General features: G+C 47.7%; 2 protein-coding genes across 3 annotated transcripts in view; one reads left to right on the top strand and one right to left on the bottom strand.

The window, feature by feature from the left end:
* The window catches only part of Dcr-1 (Endoribonuclease Dcr-1), a 79,154-nt gene extending 71,079 nt beyond the window's left edge, over nucleotides 1-8,075 (bottom strand). For both annotated transcript variants that reach the window (XM_077680608.1, XM_077680609.1), the window contains exons 1-4: nucleotides 7,946-8,075; nucleotides 7,607-7,749; nucleotides 3,905-4,061; nucleotides 1,528-2,234 (exon numbers count right to left, since the gene is read on the bottom strand). In XM_077680608.1, coding sequence (XP_077536734.1) covers nucleotides 1,528-2,234; nucleotides 3,905-4,061; nucleotides 7,607-7,714 — 972 coding nt within the window. In that variant the 5' untranslated portion in view covers nucleotides 7,715-7,749; nucleotides 7,946-8,075. The remainder of the gene's footprint in view (nucleotides 1-1,527; nucleotides 2,235-3,904; nucleotides 4,062-7,606; nucleotides 7,750-7,945) is intronic.
* On the top strand, nucleotides 8,063-21,886 carry LOC144149067 (putative RNA/DNA demethylase ALKBH6). The gene is made up of 6 exons (XM_077680610.1): nucleotides 8,063-8,194; nucleotides 8,382-8,511; nucleotides 8,586-8,632; nucleotides 10,872-10,976; nucleotides 14,514-14,630; nucleotides 20,195-21,886. Exons 1-6 carry the CDS (start codon nucleotides 8,141-8,143, stop codon nucleotides 20,459-20,461), a joined length of 720 nt encoding a protein of 239 aa, XP_077536736.1. The 5' UTR covers nucleotides 8,063-8,140; the 3' UTR covers nucleotides 20,462-21,886.

Here is a 21,886-nt window from a genome sequence, read left to right as displayed (position 1 = left end):
TAAAAAGGGCGAACAAGATCTGGCCGCGTTCTCCGCCGCGGCGCCCGGTCAGTGTCAACACCTAAATATTCCTACACCGTGTTTCCGACCAACGCATTACAGCTTACCTACGCTGCATCCACCATTACTCATGTACTTCAAAAGGATGATGATGATGATTGTCTTTTTATGGCGCAAGGCCGACGAGGGCAAAGAGCGTCATACTTCAAAAGGAGTTGGCATGTGAAACTAAAGGGAGAAGGGAAACTGACCGTGTTTGTGCAGCCGTTCTTCCACCAAAAGGTGGGTGCAATGAACAATGGCAAGACAAAGCTTCCACGCCTGGCATTAAAGGGCTGCTGACACAAAACTAAGCAGCTGAGATAACCATGTAAGCAGTTTGCGCTGTTTCTCCCAAGAAGTCTGAATGGTAACCGTTTCAAATACAGCTGCGCCGTGAGTCACCATGTGCAGCCCCCGATGGTGTCGCTGCGAGGCTGCCTCCACGACCGCCTGCTACATGGTCGTTTTTGTAAACAAACAAGGCGGTGGCCATGCAACATCCTGTGGCTGAAGTTCAGGCACTCCGAGTCCAAAACAAATGCATTTGAGCCCTTTTTGGACACTGTAAGCCTTAAATGGGTAGATAAAATGCCGACCAGACTTGCGGCGAATTTTGTTAACGCGGGGTTGCTTTCCAAAAACATTTCATTGCCGTGAGAAGTGAGATACATGGGTGCGTCTGTGAACATTCGCTGGGGTTTTGAAAATATTTCGTTGCCAGAGGAATTTCGTACTAATGGTATTTCATTATCGTGCGGTTTGACTGCGATGCATTTTTAAAGAACTTAAACCCTGGGCATGTGCAAGATAGCCCAGAACGAGGAGGGGCCCCTTCTGACAATGGCAGTTGCATAATGTGTTGAGAGCTTGACAGCATAAACTGTCCACATCATTCACTAGAAAAGACTAAGAGGAATGCCATTTGCTGAAGAAGACTAACCAAGCTACAAACACTCACTCAATCCTTACATAGCCTTATGTTGCCCTTATGGTAATAAAGAGGAATGTGCAAAAAATTTCAGTACCTTCAACGGTTTGTAAAAACTACAGGACTTACAACGCCTTGAAAACAAGCATTTCAAATTCACGGGTTTTGAACGTTTTCAACGACCTCCATGAACCCCGTGACACGTTACGCCCATCATAAACGGCAAACCAAACTATGAAGTTCCCCTGCCATTAATTTTTCTCTCTGGCAATGCGTGGACAAACTCCACCTGTCACGTCTGCACATCATTCACCTCTCTCCTTTGACAATGTCGCTAAAAAAAGAGAGAGATATCTTTTCTGACACAACATGACCAAACGTTTGCATGTGGGTGCAGCAAGCCTGACATATTGGCACAAGACATACGCACAGGCCATGATCATCTCGACAAATACAATTTCAATCACAAGGCACCACACGCTACACTCTAATTTAAGGGTAAAGCAATGCAAAACACAGAAGGAGAGGGTGCTCCACCCCGCACTGTCTCCACTCACCCTGAGGAAGAGGTCGGCCACCTCGTGGGCACACCACGGACCCAGCGTGACCAGGGTGTAGCATAGCTCCACCAGGTAGCGCTGCGACTGCCGCTGCACCGCCCGGCACTGCTCGTCCAGGTGCTTCTCCGTGCCAGCCAGGAAGTCCATGGCCTCGTCCAGCAGCCGCAGCGCCGTCTCCAGGCTGCCCCCGCTGGACTCCCCGTAAGCGGCAAACTCCACCACCACCTCCCGCGGCCGGCTGCCGTACTTGCTGAGCACCGTCAGCTCGCTGGACGTGCACGCGGCGCTCTGGAAGCCCTCCTCCAGCTCCAGGATCTCCGCCTCCAGCAGGGAGGGCCGCTGCCGCTTCCGGGTGGCCAGCGGAGCGGCCAGCGCCAGCACGCTCAGCCGGCCCTCCGTCACAAAGTCCAGCAGGAAGCCCAGCACGGACTCGAATTCGACGCACCGCAGCGCCCGGTGGCACTCATCGAACACGGCCAGGTTCACCCGGTCCATCAGCTCCTCCGCCACGTCGGCGTCCGCCTCCACCAGGTGCCGGTTGAAGGCGGCCGCCGTCAGCACCAGCACGTGGTGCTCGCGGAACAGCTTCGGGAAGTCCACATGATGACCATTGGAGGGGCTGCCGCTGGGGGGACTGTCGACAAAGACGGACTTGAGGTCCGTGTAGTCCTCCATCATCTTCTGGTGCCGGACACCAGACTCGGCTGCAATGGTGAGGAAGCCGTTTGCAAAGCGCCATGAATGAGAAGGCGAAGACCAGAAACGTTGGAAGAAACAGTGTTTGGTACGGACTTAAATCGTGCACGAAAGCTGGCTTGAATGCCGCACTTGCGATGGCACTGTCACGAATGCATGTCACGTTACTTAAGATCTGCATCCATTCACTTGAACACACAACACCAGAATTCTATACACCTGCTAAACTCTTGCTAAAATTTTTTTTCCTTTCTGCAGCCACCCCAATCCATAGGGGTGAGTTTCCCATACAGCCCGGGCCAACTTCCCAAGTGCCAAGTCCTGCACAAGATCCAAGTGCCAGGGAGTCGCTTGTACCTATTTTACCGGTAGGTGCCATACGGCACCAAGGCAGATGAAAGCACATGGTGACTTCCACAGCCATGGTGGACGCTAAACTCAGTAATCGCCTGTGGCAGGACATGCTACCAGGCTTTTTCACCCGTGGCAATGCGATGTTGTAGAAGGCCGGGAGCGCCACCTGTTCAACAAGGGTCAGGGGGGGGAGCTTTCCAGGCATGATTCCCCTTTTACGGGTCCACACTCGACCAGGGATGCCTGAACCCACTAAAGAAACCGGTGGGTTCCCTGTGGTATGCAGATTCGAACCCAGTACCTCGCAACTTTCGAGGCGAGTGCTGTATCTCAGAGCCATTGCAGTGGTACATACAACCTTACTCAGAGGGAAACAATCACAGCAGTCTTTTAATTACTACATTCACATAGTTTTATATTTCATGGTGCAAAAGAAAATAATTATAATCTTGGAGGTGGGGAGACAGTAGGGGCTAAGTACTCGAGATTGTGTAAATTAGACTAAGTTAGCACCCACTCCAAAAGAACCAAAATCTCAAAGCAAAGCATCATCTCAGCACAGAGATAGCACAAGTTCTGCAGCATCAAAATTTTTCTGTTGTTCTGTTGCTGATTCTGGGTGAAGTTGTGTGCAATAAAGGCCATTTCTTCCACCCCTACCTCTATGTCATGGAGCATCTTTCTGCAGGCTGGCTCGCTAAGTTGCAATTATTCATTTATTCATGTACATGGCTTCAAGGGCAAGCACTGAGCAGGTATTTCTGTTAAACTAGCATACCTCTTACCAGTTTGAACTGCAAGCAGCCAGCAACAAGTGCAAAAATGTCTCCCCTTGTACACTAATAACGTTGCGGAGGGAGCAGAGTATAAAACAAGAATATGTTTATTTAGACCAAGAGCACAATTCAGGACGACAGCTAGTAACCTCGAGGCACAGCAGTGCTAAAGTCACACACGCTCCCTCACTCTCAGGCAATCAGCAGTGCTTGGAGGCAAAGGTTCGTCCCTCAATTTGATTCATTGAAGGGTTTAATGCACCGCTGCAACGCAGGCAATGAGGCGTGCCGTAGGGGAGGGCTCAGGATAAATTTTGACCCCCTGGGGATCTTTAATGTGCGCCCAAATCTCGTACACACAGAGGACGTTTTCGCTTATCCTCTCCATCAGAAAAGTGGCCGCCGTGACTGGGAATCGAACCCGCGTCCTCGTGCTTAGCAGCATAACGCCTTAGCCACTGAGCCCACTGCTGCGGGTTCCTACCCCGATCTCCCGCACCTGTACGCACGCGGCAGTGCGCCAGAGGAGAGCACCTGCCCGCACTCACCCGAGGGGACCAGGATGAGCACCCGCTTGCCCCCGGAGTCGTAGCTGGGCCGGACCTGGTAGGCGAGCTCCTTGACCAGCATCACCACCATGAACGTCTTGCCCGAGGAGAGGAACACGATGGAGTTCTGCTGCTTGGCCGTGTCCAGCAGCTCCACCTGGGGGGGGACAGTGTGACAGCAGTGCACGGGAACCAGGTTCTTGGATGCGGGAACGTTCAGGGGCACAATGCTTGTGTTCAGGGAGGGCACCACCCATTGCAGGGTACGAGAAAAACATCTACAGGCGCCTAAGCGTGCTCGCGCTTGAAACCTGCCGTATTTACTCGCGTAATGAACGCACCCCCAACTTCAGTCCTCAAAATTGTTTCTTTTTTTCCTCACGTAATAAACACCCCCCCAACATTTTAACCCTGCAGTTCCACGAATGGCCGCACTGTAGCTTTCCCTCTTCACTCGCTTCCGCTGATGATGATCGCGCATGTAACCTAGAGCCGTCTCTAGGAGTAAAAGCGAACAAACACTCCGGCGTGGCGTCATAGCACAGCCAGTCACGATGACACGCAGTCCGCCCAGTCCGCTGAGCGTCCAGCCCTACTTTTTTTCGTGACAGTATTCTTACTCCCTTGCTTTTCTGCTCGTCTTGCACCTTTCAGTTGGCAACGGGCCAAAATTGCACTTGCACAACCGGTTCTAAATTATAGGTTCTGGAGTACGCAGTTGCATATGGGAACTGTCCTGCCGGTATAGACATTTAGGAACTGATGAAGTGAAGCCTTCACAAATGAAGACGAGTGTAGTTCAATAAAAACGCCGTTTGTTTGCAATTGTGTACGTGTATATTTACTGCGAAAGGTAAATGATCTAATGCATTATTTGTTTCGTTGCGGCCTTCTTTCGTCACTTCGAAAAAGTTTCCTACTACCCCGCATAATAAACACACCTCAACTTTGCTTCTGTTTTATGCAAAAAAAAAGTGCATTCATTACGCGAGTAAAAATGGTACTTTCACTTGCACATTTGGAGGAGCCGTGAAGACAAAATGCAACCTTTGCTTAATTTAAAAAACTGAGCTTCAGTACCTGACTCAGTGCAATTCCAGTTACGAAAGGCGACTCTCTAACCGAAAGAACTCGCGAAGTACTGGAAAACTTCCAAATTTCCTCCTAGTGATGTGTTAAGGGAAGGAGTGACGACATGTGGGCCAGCCCTCAAAACAATTCTTAGTGTGTAAACCGCACATTAGCACTCAAGTGCTGCTATCAAAGGGAACCAGAGGACCCACTACAATTACCCAGTCATGTTCTTTCGCGACAGCTTAGTTTGGTGGCCGCCAATCACACAAACAAGATTCTGTCATGCCATAAAAAAAAAAAAATCACTGGAAAGTCGTTGCTTCTTCATCGGTGTTCCTTAATAATTGAATTACTCTTTCAAAGTTTCTGGTATTGTTGTTATCAGAACAAAGCAGTTTTTCAATGCCCCAAACTTGTATTTTGTCTTTGAGGCCCCCCTTAATAAGACGTTTGCAGTGTTTGCAGGCTTTGCATGGCATGAATGGACTACAAAGCAACAAAATGTACTGCAACAGACTCCTTTTAGTGGTGAAGCCCCTTAGGGGCTTGGGCTGACGGAGTCTCCTGTCATCATCATTTCATGTAGTCACAGTTCTAAAACACCGGGGCACTCATTTTCCAACGCTTCACGCTAGAACATAACGCGTACTACATAAACACACCGGGACACTCGTTTTCCAACGCCTCAGGGTAGAACGCTTCATGTATCAAAGACGTGGGACTTTTACTCCAAAGCTGTTACCTCCCCCCCCCCCAATGGTTTCACCTCCGTTGGCAAAAATGCCAAGGCGCCAAGAATACCCTTATACACTGCACGCTTCGTCCCTGCACCAGTTTCACATTAGTGCAGACGGCCCGGGATTTTTTTTTTTTCTTCCCTTCCATTTACATTGCCAGAAAAGCTTCCGACTTTTTTTCCCCCTGTTCATATGTAAGCTCACAATAATTTCACGCAGTTCGAATAATTGCAATAAGAAGGCAAGGCAATTAACATACACAATCCACAGCCCAACCACACCTCTACTGCCTACACGTGGGCAATAATTGACAACACCAGCACTGCGGCATTACAGTGACCAAGTCCACGTCTGTTTCCTAAAAAGAATGTTACAGAATGTCTTCACCCGCTTCTTTACGCAGACTGCAGCAAAACACAAGAGGAGATGTCGCATAATTAGTTACACAGTGTACTACTACACATGAGTTTTGTCAATCACACTGCTTTTTAACGTGATCATCTTCTGGCATGTGTTAGGTGAATCTGGCAGCCATGAACCAGCTTAACAGTTTTGTACCCGAATTGTCTATTTTGCTCAATTTTCTTCTTTCTGGCGGCACCCCACATTTTATCTTCTTCCTGTTCTCCTCGATCTTCATTCTTCAGTTGCTCTGCCCCCTGCATGCTTCACTTGTATTAGAGAGTTTCAGCAACTGCTCGGTCGGGCCCTGGTACCCGCCAACCCTAGCGTAGTGTACTCCTGCCTCTCTACTGTCTCCACGTTACTGCACTCAACAACACTCCCCCCCTCCAGTGAAACCTCCAGGTCAAAAAAACTCGCCCCCCCAATTAGAATTAATCCTATGGAAAAGTGCAGCAGGCTATTTTTAACAGAGCTCATGAGTTCCATCTTGTGCTTATTTTACATGCAATGTATGAAATGTGATGGCCGGCTCAAGTACAGATTAATGAGGGACGTGTTTCGAACGGCGACGATTCTCGAGACGTGGTTTTTTTTTTTTTGGCGTTACGGTGGCAAATCCAACAAAGCTTTAGGCCCTACTCTCTTCCCTTCTACACCAAGCCGCATTTCATTACTAGCGAAAAATTCTACGTGCCCTATGCGGTGTAATTGAATGGATGGAAATACCGAAGCTATAAGGCAAAGCCTACATTCTAGTATAGTGAGCATTGCTCCCAGTGGGTTGTGTCTGTTTGTTGCCTTGCCCTCTTATCGCTCTTATTCACAAACGTCCTTCAAGCGAACTAATACTCCCCAAGAGAATGGCGGGGGAGGGAATTTCCAGTCATCCCCCGCAGCATCACTTCATCCCTGCGAGTAACAAATCCCCCCACAAATTCCAACTATCCAAGGAAACAGCTGGCCAAAAAGATACATCTGCGATAAACATCCCTTTCATGTGCACGTAAACGTTTTCCAATGACGTGCCTCTCTGCTGCAAGCCATCAGTGGTTTAAAATGTGTGAAGCTACATTGGCGAGTAGTTCGTAGTTTCAGCGCAACCTTGTTCAATGTTACGGTTTAAAAATATCTGTAAGCAGCTTGTTAACGTGATCCCAAACACACTCCCGAGGCAATTATTAACGTGCAAGTCGTCTGCGCGTCGTTATCTCCGACTAAACTACATTAAACAAGTCAGGCAGGTCGGTGATACGGGCGGCCACGTTAAAATCTCTACAGCGAAGGTATAACAATGATGAACTTGAATTTAAAAGGAAAGCAATAGGGGTACGTCTGTTGATTTTGCAAGTGTAAACTGAACATAGTATTGTCACAGACGATATGCGTGGGGCGGAAATCACTAAGCGCGGCAGCAAGCTGTCACTACCAGAGATAAACTTCACAGTGGCGCGAGGCAGAGTAAGTGAAAGCCCCGGCCTGTACTTACCTGGTACTCCAACGGGGTAAAGGTCTTGGTTTGCACATTCTCGAGGAAGTGATGCCGGCGTGGCCTCGGCGGCGGCGCATCGCCGGTCCCAGGTCTTTTCACAACCATCCTGACCGCTTATAAAGCAGTCCGCGCTGTCAAATCTGCAAAAACCGCGAATCGCATGAGCGCCCAGGCAGGATGACCAGCAACCATACAGGCTGGGATTACAAAGGAACGGCAAGCCCATGCAAAGCGACAAAACACTCCGAAACTTTATCTCATTCCTGCCTACAAAGCTTAACTGTGGCGCAGGCATTAGGCCCTAATTGTTAAGGCATTCAAAGGTGTGCAACCTACCAGCCGTTCTCTCTTTTTTCTACGACGAAAAAAAATGTTACTGCACTCGCGACATTGCTTTCACGAGTCAACACATCCGAGTGGGCTAAAAACCAAAAATCGCACAATCGTAATCGAGCTCCCGATTGGGTGATAAAGGTCACGTGACTTCTTGCAGCCAATCGCGCAGGGGAACATACTCCTTGTTGAGGCAAGATGGCAGCGCCCATGTGCTCAGCCGGCGATCTCGACAATTTTCGCGTCACGTCGGTACGGCTATTCGATTGTTCTTCTCTGGGCGTGTGCGGCATGCTCAGCAATCTTTGTCCGCTTTCGGGGAAAGCTTCGTGGAAGTGCCGCGATTTGTCCTGCGGGCATCGCCACGGCAGGACGATGACGCGCGCTTTGCAGACGTGACCGTGAACATAAGCCACCGTGTTTTGTGTTGTCTGCGCAGTTGCCCGATAATGTCTTCTACATCCCCGATTTCATCACCGAGGCCGAAGAGAAACTGCTTTACGACAAAGTCTACAGCGCGCCAAAGCCCAAGTGGGTCCAGCTCTCGCACAGGAGACTCCAGAACTGGGGTACGAATCGACTCGATTTCTGTTCGAGTTCGGGCTTACAGCCGGGCCGTCATGTATTTCACTCTATTTTTCAGGTGGACTGCCCCATCCCAAAGGCATGGTTCAAGAAGATCTGCCGCAAGTAACGCTTCGTTATAACACCCGAATCGGGATCAATTCTGATCACTGCATGCAATTTAATGACAGACGAATAAAAGTTGCTCAGTTCCTAACCTGCCGAAATTACCGTCTGGGGTGCCAGCCACAGGCCGTAGAGTTAATACTACTCCGCAGGCGGTTCCAGTTGAATTTGTGATTTTGTCGCCAGAACAAGAAAGCCCGCTCTGCCGTGTGCCTCCCCTCTGCTGAGGGAAAAAAATCCGCTCCATGTCGATCATCCTCGCCCACTTCTCATGGTAACGACGAAAAAAAAAAAAAGTGTGACGCACCCGCGAAGTTTGTCGTCTTTTAAACTCTTTGCCTGGATCCAAATCAACAGCAGCGTCTGTCAGCTAGGACAAGCTGGCAGCATGCTTCTAGAGCTAACCTTTTGTGCTTTGTTCAAAATGTTTCCAGCGTGCAGTTAGCTTGACGGATTTGCTTTGCACTGCACGTTGATTCTGTCGTGAAATGATTATAGACAAAATAAGAGATTCTCCATGTTGCCTTGCGTATACGCAGCTACGTACACTCACACGTCACTTCGTTTTGCAGCATTCATTGACACAGCATTTTTATGTGTACAACTGGTACTAGGCACAGCCACCAAAACGGGTCGTTGAATCATCTGGCAGGGACATATCTCTGTTCTTCGAGGGGTGATAATGGGCATCTGCACACAAGGAACCTATGCCAGGCTGCCAAGAAATTGATCAGTTAATTTCGGTGCTGCCTAAAGGTACCTTTTATTTATGCCATTGTCGCCCCAGTTTTAACACCATTGATGCCTGTTTGTTAGGTGCAGTTTTTTTGGGGGGGGGGGGTATTATCGCGTTTGGCTGTCATCCAGAGAAAATAAAATGGAGTAACCAAATTTTAACTGGCACCATTTTCTAGCGAAGTCATCGGACACTATATTACCACCTCAGTTGTGGCATTGACGCTTCATTTGTAATGCCTTGGCTTTACTTTAATGTTTTCACCGTCTTCGTAACATCACCTCTCAGCCGGGTGATTCTGCAAAACAGGTTGATCAAAAAAAAAATCCTGGGCCATCTCTACTAACGTAAAACCTAGGAAGGGGCAAAGCGCATGCGGTATATAAGTCTATTCAAAGATTGTAAGTCTCTCTCTTGCCACATGGCACGCTGATTGGGCACCGGAGAAGCGCCATTGGCAGGGGCAACCACGCGCTTGCTGAGACGGTGGCGCCCTCTCTTGCGTTGAACCGGATTTAAGCGTTCAAATGAGAGACAGACTGGCCGTAAGTTGTCTTCATGTCACACGTCGCAGCATGCCAAGAAGTATGCTTTACAGAAGAAAACCTGGCGTTTGAAATCAATTTCGAGACAGAATTTAACAAATTTCTGTTATTAGTGCGATTAAATCCTGATTATTCCTGTGTTTCAAATTAGTTTATATCATGTTTATTTTGAACCAGTTTTATCCATTATAGACTTGTTTTTTGACCATCGTTTGATAACTTGAGTTACTGTGGTGACATGAGACAATGACAGCCCTGAGGTGCTTCACCCCTAAAACAAGTTCGCAGAGACAAGCCTGAATAAACTTCAATGCAAAAAGCACAGCCTGTGTTCATGCCAAACATTCCCAAGCTGACCCACGGCCCATAAAAAGGAGCAGGAAGATGCGGCATCCAGGTCGTTTTTTCAGTGCTAGGCAAGCTTGCACGTATGCGCAAAATTGTGAATAATGAAGCTGGAAGGCCCGCTGTACAACGAAGCACGCTAAACGTTTCAGGGGGTGTAAAGTTGGGGTGGTGTACAGGATTCCACTGTTATGTGAAAAATGTTACGTTGGTCAGACCAGGCACTGCATTAATGAGGCAAGAGATTTGGCACATCACTGCCAGCAGTGCTTGTACATGCCTGCCTTTCAGTGCATTCAAGTCCTGCAAAGCTTTGGGACGCAACTGAAAAGAGAAATCTTTGCATAGGTGTTTATGTCAGTAATGGAACTGGAAAATGCTTGAGCACCCCTTCTCTGGCCTTGCATACAAGGGAAGAAAGCGTATCTTCAGCAGCAATCGAATTTCCTGTGGAAGCTGTGCCATACGTCTGTTTTAGGTTTTCCGAAAAATTATATGTTCAGTGCTCTTTTTTCACCAATAAACCCCCAGATTATGTCTAGCACCCGTTCTGTGTAAGTGTTTTTCCTTGTTGTCATGTGAAGGATCTGGTGGCACTCTCTGCTGTGCGCAGTGGCTGACAGACGTGTCTGCGAAGGTTGCCAGCCTGGGTGTGTTTGGTGAGAGGCTGCCCAATCATGTCCTAGTCAACGAGTACAAGCCTGGCGAGGGCATCTTGGTGAGTGTGATTAGGGCTGGGCACAGCCTGTTTGCAGCTGCACTGTGTGATGTAACCGCACTGAGTAGCCCACGTCTGTTCTCAGTAGTTTTCCTTGAATGCGAGCATGCAAAAACAGATCTGACGTGCTGTCTACTTTGGGTACCGAGACTTATCTGCTGTTGAAAAAGATCACGCCTTGCCTCCCTCGTTCCCGCTATCATCATCATGGCCCCATTTGATTAAAGCTGTGGTCGAATGGGTCTCGGCGGCTCGTCCCTTTTTCAACAGCTTTCCTAGGGAACGTAGATGTATTGCAGTTAATCGTTTGGCTCAAAAACGGCTGCTTTGTTGGATGCTGGGAAAAACAAGGCAAGCCTCTTATTGGCGGTGAGATGTTTGAGTGGCGCCCCCTGTCTCTGACGTCGGCTTAGGGATTTGCGCCGTTGTCGTCTGCTACACTCCGCTTGTGAGGGGCAGCAACGCCTGCGCTAGAAATCACCGCTTTGATGTTTGAGTGCATTAAAAAGCGCATTTGTGGTAATTCAGTTGTTTTCTTCAGCTTATGACACATCTGAATTATATCAAGCTGTATCCCCAACAAGTTTTCAGCCCACGAGGAGAGAGAGAGAACAACTTTCTTTAGAGCATCGGTCAGAAGATCATGCGTAACTCGTCCTTTCGAGCGTATTCGCGATGTTCAGCGCACGGAGCTCCTCGATAAGTATTCAAAATGCGTAGGCTTTCTTGCAGTATTTTTGAGATGCAAGTACTCTGTGCAACATTGTCTGGGGGCATTCACGTAGCCCAAACCTTCTCATTGTATTTGCATGTGAACAAACAACACACGCTGCAGATATGCACCTTCTTGCACGCAGTCATAACGAAAGCTGATTTTTTAAACAGGGGATGTTAGCCACAGAACCTGAAGAAATTGTCCACACAAAATTTGTGATCCTCCAAAACATTTCTCAGGCTCCTAACAAAACGTTCGTGACGGCAAAGACAATTATGACATGATAGCGGTGTTGAAGGCTTGATATACTCGCTAACGAACGCAGTAGATAGTATACGTGCATATATTACAAGAATGGAAACCGAGGAATATTTCCAAGCAACTCTTTAGAGTTTCCCAACCCTTCGAGGCGTAAAGAACAAATTCTGGCCTTCTCATGGTGTTCTATGAATTGAAGAAAATAACTTTTACTCTGTTGTCCTGGACTGAGCACCTGGCCCATTAATCAGCTAGATTTTACGGTTGAATAAAGTTGTCTCCTCCGCCTACTCCTCCTCCTCTTCGTTTTGAGTGCAGTTTTTCTTTAACGCATATCTGAATATTTGGAAGATATGGCTGTGGAAAATGTACCGAAATATCCCTCCAGGTCGGAGCAGACATTGTGTTACTGTATCTTTACCATGGACGAGACTCGTTTTGCTCAGTAAACCTCATTACTGGTTAGAAGCCTGGTATAAGCCCTGCACGCGCCTATACATACAGTTGGTTATTTGGAACTCAACCTACAGTTTTTGCAGTGCATATCAGCATACTTTCATGGCATGACAACGTAAAGTGATGTGATACAATACTTTCGAGCGTTTGGCAAGGTTGCAAAAACTGTTTCACCTTGCATATGATTACGGAGAATGGTAATGGCTTCTTCCGAAGCATACAGCCCCAAAGGCCTTGAATTTGTTTCGGTCTTGTATTTTCGCTGGTGTCGGTTACTATCAGCTGTTACTATGTAGTTACTAGTTCGAAAGATTGCTCACTACAGAAGCTGACGCCTAGCTCGGACTCTTCACGCTCTGCACAGGACCAGCTTTCCAAGAAATGGGGCGACTCCGGCACTGTGTCTTTCGTAGCGGTATCCAAAACTAAGTGTAACTCACGCCTTGATCTACTGGATGCGAATTAGAAAGTCACGAACACGCAAACCCTGGTGCGGACAAGCATCCGACGTCAACCGAGCGCAAATAAACACCAGGGAGAGCGAGCCCGAGTGAAGCAGACGACAAATGCGAGCATCCCTAAGCCGACGTCACGAAGGCGCGCTTCGCAGCGCCGCCCGTGGTCGCGCTCACCGCCAATGCGGGACATACATTGTAGGAATGTAAAATGTGAAGGGATTCGTAACACATTTGCAGTCCCCACATTGGGACAGCATGAAAAAACTCTCAGAGGGGGCTTGGTTGGTGTTATTTGCATGTACAGTTGAACATGGATATATCGAATTATTGTCTATATCGAACAGTGCAAACATCCCCTTGAAAATCCCATGCAAAAGTATAGAGCTGTTGTGCGCGTGTATCGAACTCCTGATCATGGGCAAATTCGATATATCGAATTCCGCGCCGAAGGTGCCCTTGAAAGTTTGCTTCCTCTGATGGGGTGGAGTCGATGATAATGTTGACTCATCGCAGGAGCTGCCTGGCTTGGTGAGACAGAGGCAGCGTCCGCGGCATTATGTCGCTTCGATGGCCTTCAACAGCTGTTTTCACGCTAGCACGAGGGGCAGCTCTATGATAGCTAGAACGCGGATAGTGGTTGGGACGAAAGGACATAAAGGAGCAAAATAAATTGTCCGGAGGCGCTCTTTTTCTGTGATTGAGCTGTTTGGTGGCTCGTGCAGGGGGACCGATGCGGCGTTGTATGTTTGTTTTGTCCAAGGCATTCATTTCGGAACAACGAAGGCGGGAATTCATCGGGCACAGGCTGCTGAAAAGATGTTGGTTGAAAATGCGTTCGGAATCCCTCGCAGTAGTTTTGAGGGCAATGCACGCATCAACGTTGACGTAAAGGCGAATGCAGCACAACCCGTCCTGGCTATTCCGGGCGACTTCGTTGCACGCCTCCAGATGGGGAAGGTGTTCAGTTCAGATACTGAAGATAACGGCACTCAGTGCCTGACAACGTTCCCAACCGCCTACTGCAGCCGAGGTTCCGTCAGCGCTATTCACATATGTTATGGCACAGTGTACAGCGTTGATTTTCTCATTTGTGCGTGTTTGTAATCTTGAAGACAATTTGACAATCTTTACGACGCAGAAGAAAAAAACAAGCGAAGCTCAAAGACATTTCAATGATAAATAAAGTGCGGTGGTCATCATGCTGCAGTTCGGAGTTTCCGTGATTTGAGGGTTGAAACGGTAAACTACCGTTTTCCACGACTTCAGAAAACTCTCAGTGATGTGCGGATTTGTCAGATAATCTTCAGATAGGCATATTTCATATATCGAATTATCGATATATCGAATTTTTTTGCGATCCCCTTGGAGTTCGATATATCCGTGTTCGACTGTAGAAGTGCTGTCAAGTACAACTTATTCATCATCAAAAATAAAAGAGACGGTGAGAGGAATATTTTGTGGCTGCGAAAAGAAAAGAATGTACTATGTTGCTTTTTCTTTTTTTTGCCATTACATTGCATCGTTCAAGGCAGCATAACAGCCAGGGCTGTCAAGCGACGGAGTAGAAGTGCACATAGCCTGCCAGGTGCCACACTCTGACTCTGTTACTGACCCAGGGCTATTCTGTGGCACCTTTTTGTTTGACTGCAGCCTCACGAAGACGGTCCCCTGTACTACCCTGTGGTGACCAACATCACGCTGAACTCGCACACCGTCCTCGACTTCTACCTGCCTCGGAAAGGCAACGCTGGTGAAAGTGATGCCAAGGTATGGAAACCCACATTCACACTTGCCTGATCATGAGGGCTCAAATCTATCTGTCTGAATGAAAACTGCGGGATTACGGGGGTTGGCTACACATTTTGGATGCCAATGTGGGCTAAAAGGGTGTTGCTACAATGCTAAAACCCTGGCAAGGTAGCTATGGTAGGCAACACCATCCCCCATTATCCATGAAAAGTTCACTGCGTCACGTAGGGACACCATTAAGGATTCGACTTACTGACAAAGCAACGGCAAGCTCTAAAGGTAAGGGTTAACCAAGAGTTTTATTAGCCGGGCAGTACATTGCGTAATGATTGCATTAACTGGGCAAAGAACTACAGTATACTAACGTGTGCCTTAGTGATGGCCGCAGAGGTGCTGAGATGGTCAAGGCTATACGTGGCCTGCAAGCGAGGTGGGCGTGATGTGCCTAACCTCATCGTCCAATCACTGGGCCCCATTCCAAACGGGCTGACGGCAGCACGGATGACGAGCAGCGTCTTTCCCCCATGGTCTCCCCACAAAGAACACGCGCCGTCCTTAAAAACGACTCAAGGAAAAGGAGGAACGTTCCAGGGAGAGGAGGAGTGTTGGCATCAGAGAGGCAGTTCTTGCCTGCCAGCGTGTGGGCCCGTGCGATGACGTAGCATCATGACGTGGCTCACGAGGCAAACTGGCTGCACGCCGGCTAGAGGCCTGGCATGCAGAAAGAGGTTACGGACCTCTAAGGAATCTCCACAAAACGGAGACAGAGTTAAAAAGTAAATAGCGCAATTACTCTGTAAGCAGGCAGTGTGCGCAGGAATAGCCTCTGGCACCCTTGGCTTTCAGATGAATTGAAGCCCTACACAACCCCCCTTTTTTTAACTAGTACACCTTTGGTCGGTGATAACCAGTTTCTTCAACTATGAATCTTTCACCCCACCAGACGAGATTTGGTCAAACCTTAGATTTCATTTCAACCTGAATATTACCTTATTACAGTGCATCTTTTAGCAGAGGCAGAATGTTAAAAGAGAGAGAGAAATCTCTGTCTGAAGGGCATTAACCGCACTATATTAGTGTCACTAAGCTGAGACAAACGTCATTAGTAGGAAGTAATTGCTCCTGCTTTCAGGCACCTCTGTTGTTCTAGGGTAGGGGAAAGTGTGGGTGGAATCGGAGGGTGTGACACGAATGCTGTTACCCTCGGCTGGGTGGTGGTTCTGTCTGAGCTCCGTACCCTTGTATTTATTGCGAATCATTCTTGAGCTCCTTGCATCACAATACGCTATTGTACATATTTAGCCTCGGAACAAAAAAGGCGCACAACCTGTACCACGAGTGCACGGAGAAGCGGCAGTATGCACGCCCTCACATTCGCTCTCTCTTTGAAGAATGCAGAGAACACATGCGCACTCTGTGCTTGCACCACGGTACATGTGGCACAAAGGTGTAAAACTGTGTTCCGCATGCACTAGGCACCCCTTCACATTTGCACTCAAGCTACGAAGCAGTCACTAAAAAACATTTTAGTGAAAAAACTAGCATGGTCACAGTGAAACAAGAACGGCGTAGGGAAGCCCTACAAGATTCCGCCACATGGAACACCAAGTGATGCCCTTCTGTTAGCCACGAGCCGACAGATAGTGTAGCTCTTTTGATGAGAGCGACACGCGTGTAACGCTGGTAATTGGCCGGCGGCACAAAACACTGACATACTGGTCTCCTAATCTATGTATTTCCGCTGCTTCTATAATTACACTGGTGGTTTGATTTTTGTGCCGGCCAATTACCAGCGTTACACCTGTGTTGCTCTCACCAAAAGAGCTACACTATCTGTCGGCTCGTGGCTAACAGAAGGGCATCACTTGGTGTTCCAGGTGGCGGAATCTTTTAGGGCTTCCCTACGCCGTTCTTGTTTCACTGTGACCATGCTAGAGCATATATACCGTATTTTCATGTGGGTAACCCACACCAAAAATGCGAAATTTCAGAGGAAAGTAGAGGTGCAGATTATATGCGATGTATTCACTTCGGTACAGCTTCACGGCAATGCGTGTTGTGCCATGAAGCCCCTACAGCAGCAGTAGCGACTGAGCTACTCTTATCCCACTGACAGTGCTCATTTTTTACACACAGCTCAACAGTACAACAACTTATACCATTTTGCTGTATAACAATTGTATTCTGCATTCACACAAGAATGGTAGGTGGTGACTCCCTTTGATGTTTAATTGAACAGCCCATTCAAAGCACACATCGATCATCTTTACGCTGAATGGATGGGTCAAGGCCTGTATGACCTGACCCTCACAAGTCACAACTGTGGGCCTGATGTTGCGCTGTTTTGTAAGTGGATTGTCACAGCAAGGAAGGCGATTCCAGGTGAGATGGTTAGCAAGAGCTTTAAGAAATGCTCCGTTAGAAACGGGATGGATGGAACTGAAGATAATATTGTGTATGACATTGACGATTGTGGTACAAGCGATAGCTCTAGCGAGAGCAGTGACAATGAGTGATTGTGGCTTGGGCCATGCAGAAAATGTATTCGATATGCAAAATATGGGTACGTTTTTTTGCATCGAAAAATGTGCCATGTTGCTCTAGTAGCTTTGGTCCAGCTTTTCTTGTGTAAAATGTGCAGGCAATACGCGGGGATATTAATCTTGTTTATTCGTGGACTGAAAGTGGGGGTGTGGTTTATATGCAGGGGCGGGTTATACACGCAAAGATACGGTAAATAGTGCTGTCTCGAAATGAAAATTCAGTTGCTAGTAGTGCTTTGTGTCGTCATCGTCCCCGTTCCTTCTCTTGTCCCTGTCGATAGTTATCACTTTTGCACAACCGTAATGATATGCTAACTCGCCCAAGCAGCCACTCTTGCAAGTAGTCTTCTTTGAAGAGCCAGAGTAACCTTCCCTAATACTGCTGGTTTGCAGATTGGGAGGAGGGGGGGGGGGGGGTTCAATGTAATAAGTTTTAAACTAATATGTTTTTTGTGCCTGCCCGAGGCAGCGCTAGTATTAAACCAAGAGTATAGCACATAGGTATGTTAGTCCTTTTTGGTAAGATGACACGTCATCACCCCGCTACAAAGGGGAAACCAATAGTAATCATCATCATCATCATCACCTGAGTGAGGACAAGGATGTGTGCAAGCTCAGGCCTGAGCTGAAGAGCAGTCTCGCTGCTCTCACGACCATGCGAACCTGCATTAAGAACTTGGCCTAGGCAATTATGTTAAGCACGTGAGATGGCACACTGGCACACGTGCTGATACCACCAGCCTCGCTCAGCCCCTGCTGCCAATGGACGTGAGTGATGGGCAACGAGGCCTCCACCTAAGCTGTGGGGTTCTACCTTTCACATACTACTTATTCCCCACCCCACAGCCGTCTGCGCTCAGCAAACTTGCCTTGCAAGCGCCGGCTGTGGGCGGGTTCGTTGTTTTGTGGGGACAGACAAGGACAAAACATCAATGGCAGCATTTATTGCTACTTGCAAATCAAATATACTGCATACAGACCTGTCGTAGGCCATGACAGTAACATTGGGAGTGAGGCATTAAACAACGCTAGAAATCAAGATGGTTCAACTCACTGATGGAATACCGAAGCAGCGGGGCGCCGCGCGTGTGAGCATGGGTACAGTCTCAAAGCTCGCTGTGCCGCGTTCCTCAGGTCCCAAGCAGTTTGCCGAAACATCCACGCGTTATTGCATCCCGAAGAGCTAGTGCAGAGGAAGGACTGGTTCTCAGATAAGGCTGAGGAGAAAAGGGTCAACACCTTCACCCTGGTGGCAACAAACCCTCCAGTCGCTAGCACGCTTCCGCTTGGCTCCCGTTGCGCGAGTGAGGTGCGGAGTGCAACATCGGCCGCAAGGGATAGCTAGCCAGAAAGGGGTTTGCGTGAAAGTCACAATCCCCACAAAGTCTGAGAACATTTTTAGCTTAGAAAAGTTCAGTAAAATGGAGTGGCAGGGGAAGGCAGAGTTCATGGCAAGTATTCTGACTGCACCTATTTGAGCTGTGGGGTTGGGGTTCTCACGGGGACCTAGCCCAGCTCTCGGGCATAGGCCACCACGCTACCTACCGCAGCTCCACAAGTCTGTCCACGAACACGGCAGACAGTAGTTCTGGAGCACAGCCGTTTATGTGGGGCCTCCCCAAAAGTGTGCAAGCATGAGGCTCGAGGGGAATTCACAATTCACGCCGTTCGGTTGTGATCAGAATGGGAACGAAAGACGGCTCACAAAAAAGACAGTTCCCACCTCATACTTGCCCTATCTGCGCTGGTTACCATCTTGAGTGAACCTCTTCCATAGTGCAAGGGTGCCACCGGGCATCACATGTTTGGCACCTTGTCTGCCAACCCCTCATGCTGGCTCACATCTCTTCCCAGTGGCAAGCACCGGATCACAGGTCTCCACGATTCTCACGGGGTATTCTCCACTCGGTTCGATGCAGGCTTGGCAGGCATGACCACAAACAACCTTTCAAAGTACCGCTGCTTCTTTTTGTGTAAGTGTGGTTGAGAATGGGGCCATGAAGTGGACAGACTCTCAGAATTCTGGACTTGATCTCCAGTCCTGTGCACAGTTTGTGCAGCTCTTTGAAGCCCTTGAACACAGATGCGTAGCAAAAGGAAATACGCTTGAGGGATCTCGAGGCTTCTTAGGCTGAGATAGCTCCCCAGCATTCCTTGCGAAATCACGAAGCAGGTTCCGTAATTGGAGGGCAACCTTGCCTTTGCTGTTGACCCCAGCATGATAAAGCGTCCTGCTGGGTGACACTTGTCAGAAGAGAATTTCAGTGTTGTGCTGGGTAAAAAAAAAAGGTTTCCACTGCAAAAACGCTTCTGCTGACAGTTAATGTAGTTGTCTCATTTTGCAACACATACGTAGTGCTTGATTTGTTTTATGTGTGTGAGTGTGTATTTTTTTCATACTTAGGTTTTTCTGTGTATATTTCTTTTTTGTGTGTGTACATGCGTGTGTGTAGTGGTATTGCCAGGTAAGAAACACAAACTCTAACCAGCCTGAAAAGGTTATGAGATGTCTGGCTGCAGGGAAAAAAAAAAAGTGCAGAAATGGTTCGCACTACTCCGAGTTCCGTAGTGCTGTGGGGAGCGTCCAACCTCCCCATGGGGCCCACGTTTCTCAATGTGACCAAACATTTTGTGAATTACAGATTTTCCTGTGATCTGTCGACAGAGACTGGATGTGGGGGACGGTACTGTAGTGCTCGAAACTGATGAAGTGATTAAACAAGGCTGATTCTTGTTGCTACGAAAAGTATTGTGATTTGTAAATGCACTACGCAAGAATTTTCATCCAGCTGTCCCTTTTTTTTTTTTTTTTTTTTCCAACACAACTGCTGAAACTGGGGTCACATTGCAATGTAGACTCTACAAAGAGGCACTACTACTACCAGTGCACAGAATACCCTGAACAGTCCTAGAGTGTTGTCTTTCGGAATGCTAAAAGGGTTCTCGAATATTGTTAAAGACCAACCCCTTCTTTTGCCTTTTTTTATCCCTAAACGATCCGGCGGACTATCTAAACCGGGCATTGCGGTCTCCTTACAGGAGGACTCAAAAGCCACCACCCCCATCGGTTCTCTGCTGCTCCAACCACGAAGCCTCTTGATAACGAGTGGTGCTCTGTACACGGACTACTTGCATGGCATCGAGCCGAGGATGGAAGACGTGGTCGATGAGACCATCAAGAACCTCGACGCGTGCTCCGCAGAGTTGGGAAGTGTGCTCCAGAGGGGAACCCGAGTGTCTCTTACCATACGGGTGGTTCCCAAGGTGCTCCGGGCCAACATCCTCCAAGCGCTGTTCAAGAAGTGATGGGGCTGTTTTGGAACCCTCCATGAACTGCATCAACCTCGTTAGCCCAGCCTTGATTGACTTTGGAGACTGAATTTGCAACTGGATGCCAACTCAAGGGAACTAGTTTTCAGTCTTGTACATGCCTGTTACATGCCTGGTCAACTACATCAGCTACAGTTATTAGCTTCATTACTCGTGGTAAATATCGACATGTCAAGCTTGTTATGCTTTAGCAAGTAGGTAAATGTATAAATGTAAAACAACACCTTAATGGTATTTTTCTATTTTTTTTTTTTCCCCAAAATAAACCAAGCGAAGGCTTGCACTTTTCTGGAAAAGGTTTCAATAAGAGATATTTTGTGTTGTTGTTTTCACTGTTTTATTCAGAATTCCAAAACCAGAAAAAATGGATCATGCCAGGTGGACCATGGAAGTTGAGGCAGCATTTCTGGGTGACTATTACCTCCTGGACTCTGTGCAAGGAAAGCAAGGCAGTGTTTGTAATAGCACTCACAAGTGAAAATGCATGCATGAATTCCCTCCTGCTGCCATTTTCCCTGAGTAGGGACGGGTGCCCTGTCGAGCATGGTGAACCATTTGTGCTGTGCCTTCTGTGTGTGTAGTAGCAACAACAGCTGCGCCCTGTGTACAGCTACATTTTATATATTCATTCACACAGTTCTAAATACCCTTTTTATTTTCTGTGCTCTTTTCATCTTATTTTCTTTTTTTTTTATTGCAGTAGTATTGTGAAAATGCTGGCATTTTCCTGGTAACTCGATATTTTTTACTAATAAAGATTTGGGCTGGGGTGATTTATCAAATAACTTTGCTTCACTCATTATTCCTTTGTTGCTTTTTTCATCTGTTCATCTGCTGAACTCATGTGAGCCTGGAATGCTACCTTAAAACCCTGAAATCGTTTGCCCGAAGAAGATTCCAGTGACACGTAGTAGTGATGAAAGCCGCAAGCTTGCAGTGGTTGCACGAAAACGAAATGGTGGCTACTTTTGTTCTTTCTTTTTTTCCCCATACAAATGTAAGATCACCCGCAGCTTCAAGAAAGGCATGTGTGGAGTCCTTTCGACGTTAGATTATAATCATTTCGGAAAAAATTACCAGCAACTCAGGTCCCCATCTTTCCAGAAATAGTGCAAGTTGGGAAGCATACCAATATGGAAAAATGGGAACAAACTTGTTTTAATTGAAGGAGTGGCCAAAAAGTGTGCAAGTTTCTGATTGATGTGACATGTAAAAACATGTATGTGACATGTATATACACGTATGGCCAAAACTATGGAATGGCACAATTTTCCTATTGTGTACAGGTGCCAGTTGCTTGTACAACGTATTACTCCCTTTCTGGAGATGCCTGTTGTTTGATTGAGCATTCACAGTGAATTCCATTCCAAGCGCGAACCCTTTTTTTGCGGCAAATGATGA

This window comes from Haemaphysalis longicornis, unplaced genomic scaffold (assembly GCF_048455015.1).
Source record: "Haemaphysalis longicornis isolate Haplotype H1 unplaced genomic scaffold, Haemaphysalis longicornis Haplotype H1 scaffold_8, whole genome shotgun sequence".
Taxonomy (NCBI): domain Eukaryota; kingdom Metazoa; phylum Arthropoda; class Arachnida; order Ixodida; family Ixodidae; genus Haemaphysalis; species Haemaphysalis longicornis.
This window is presented reverse-complemented; position numbering and strand designations above follow the sequence as displayed.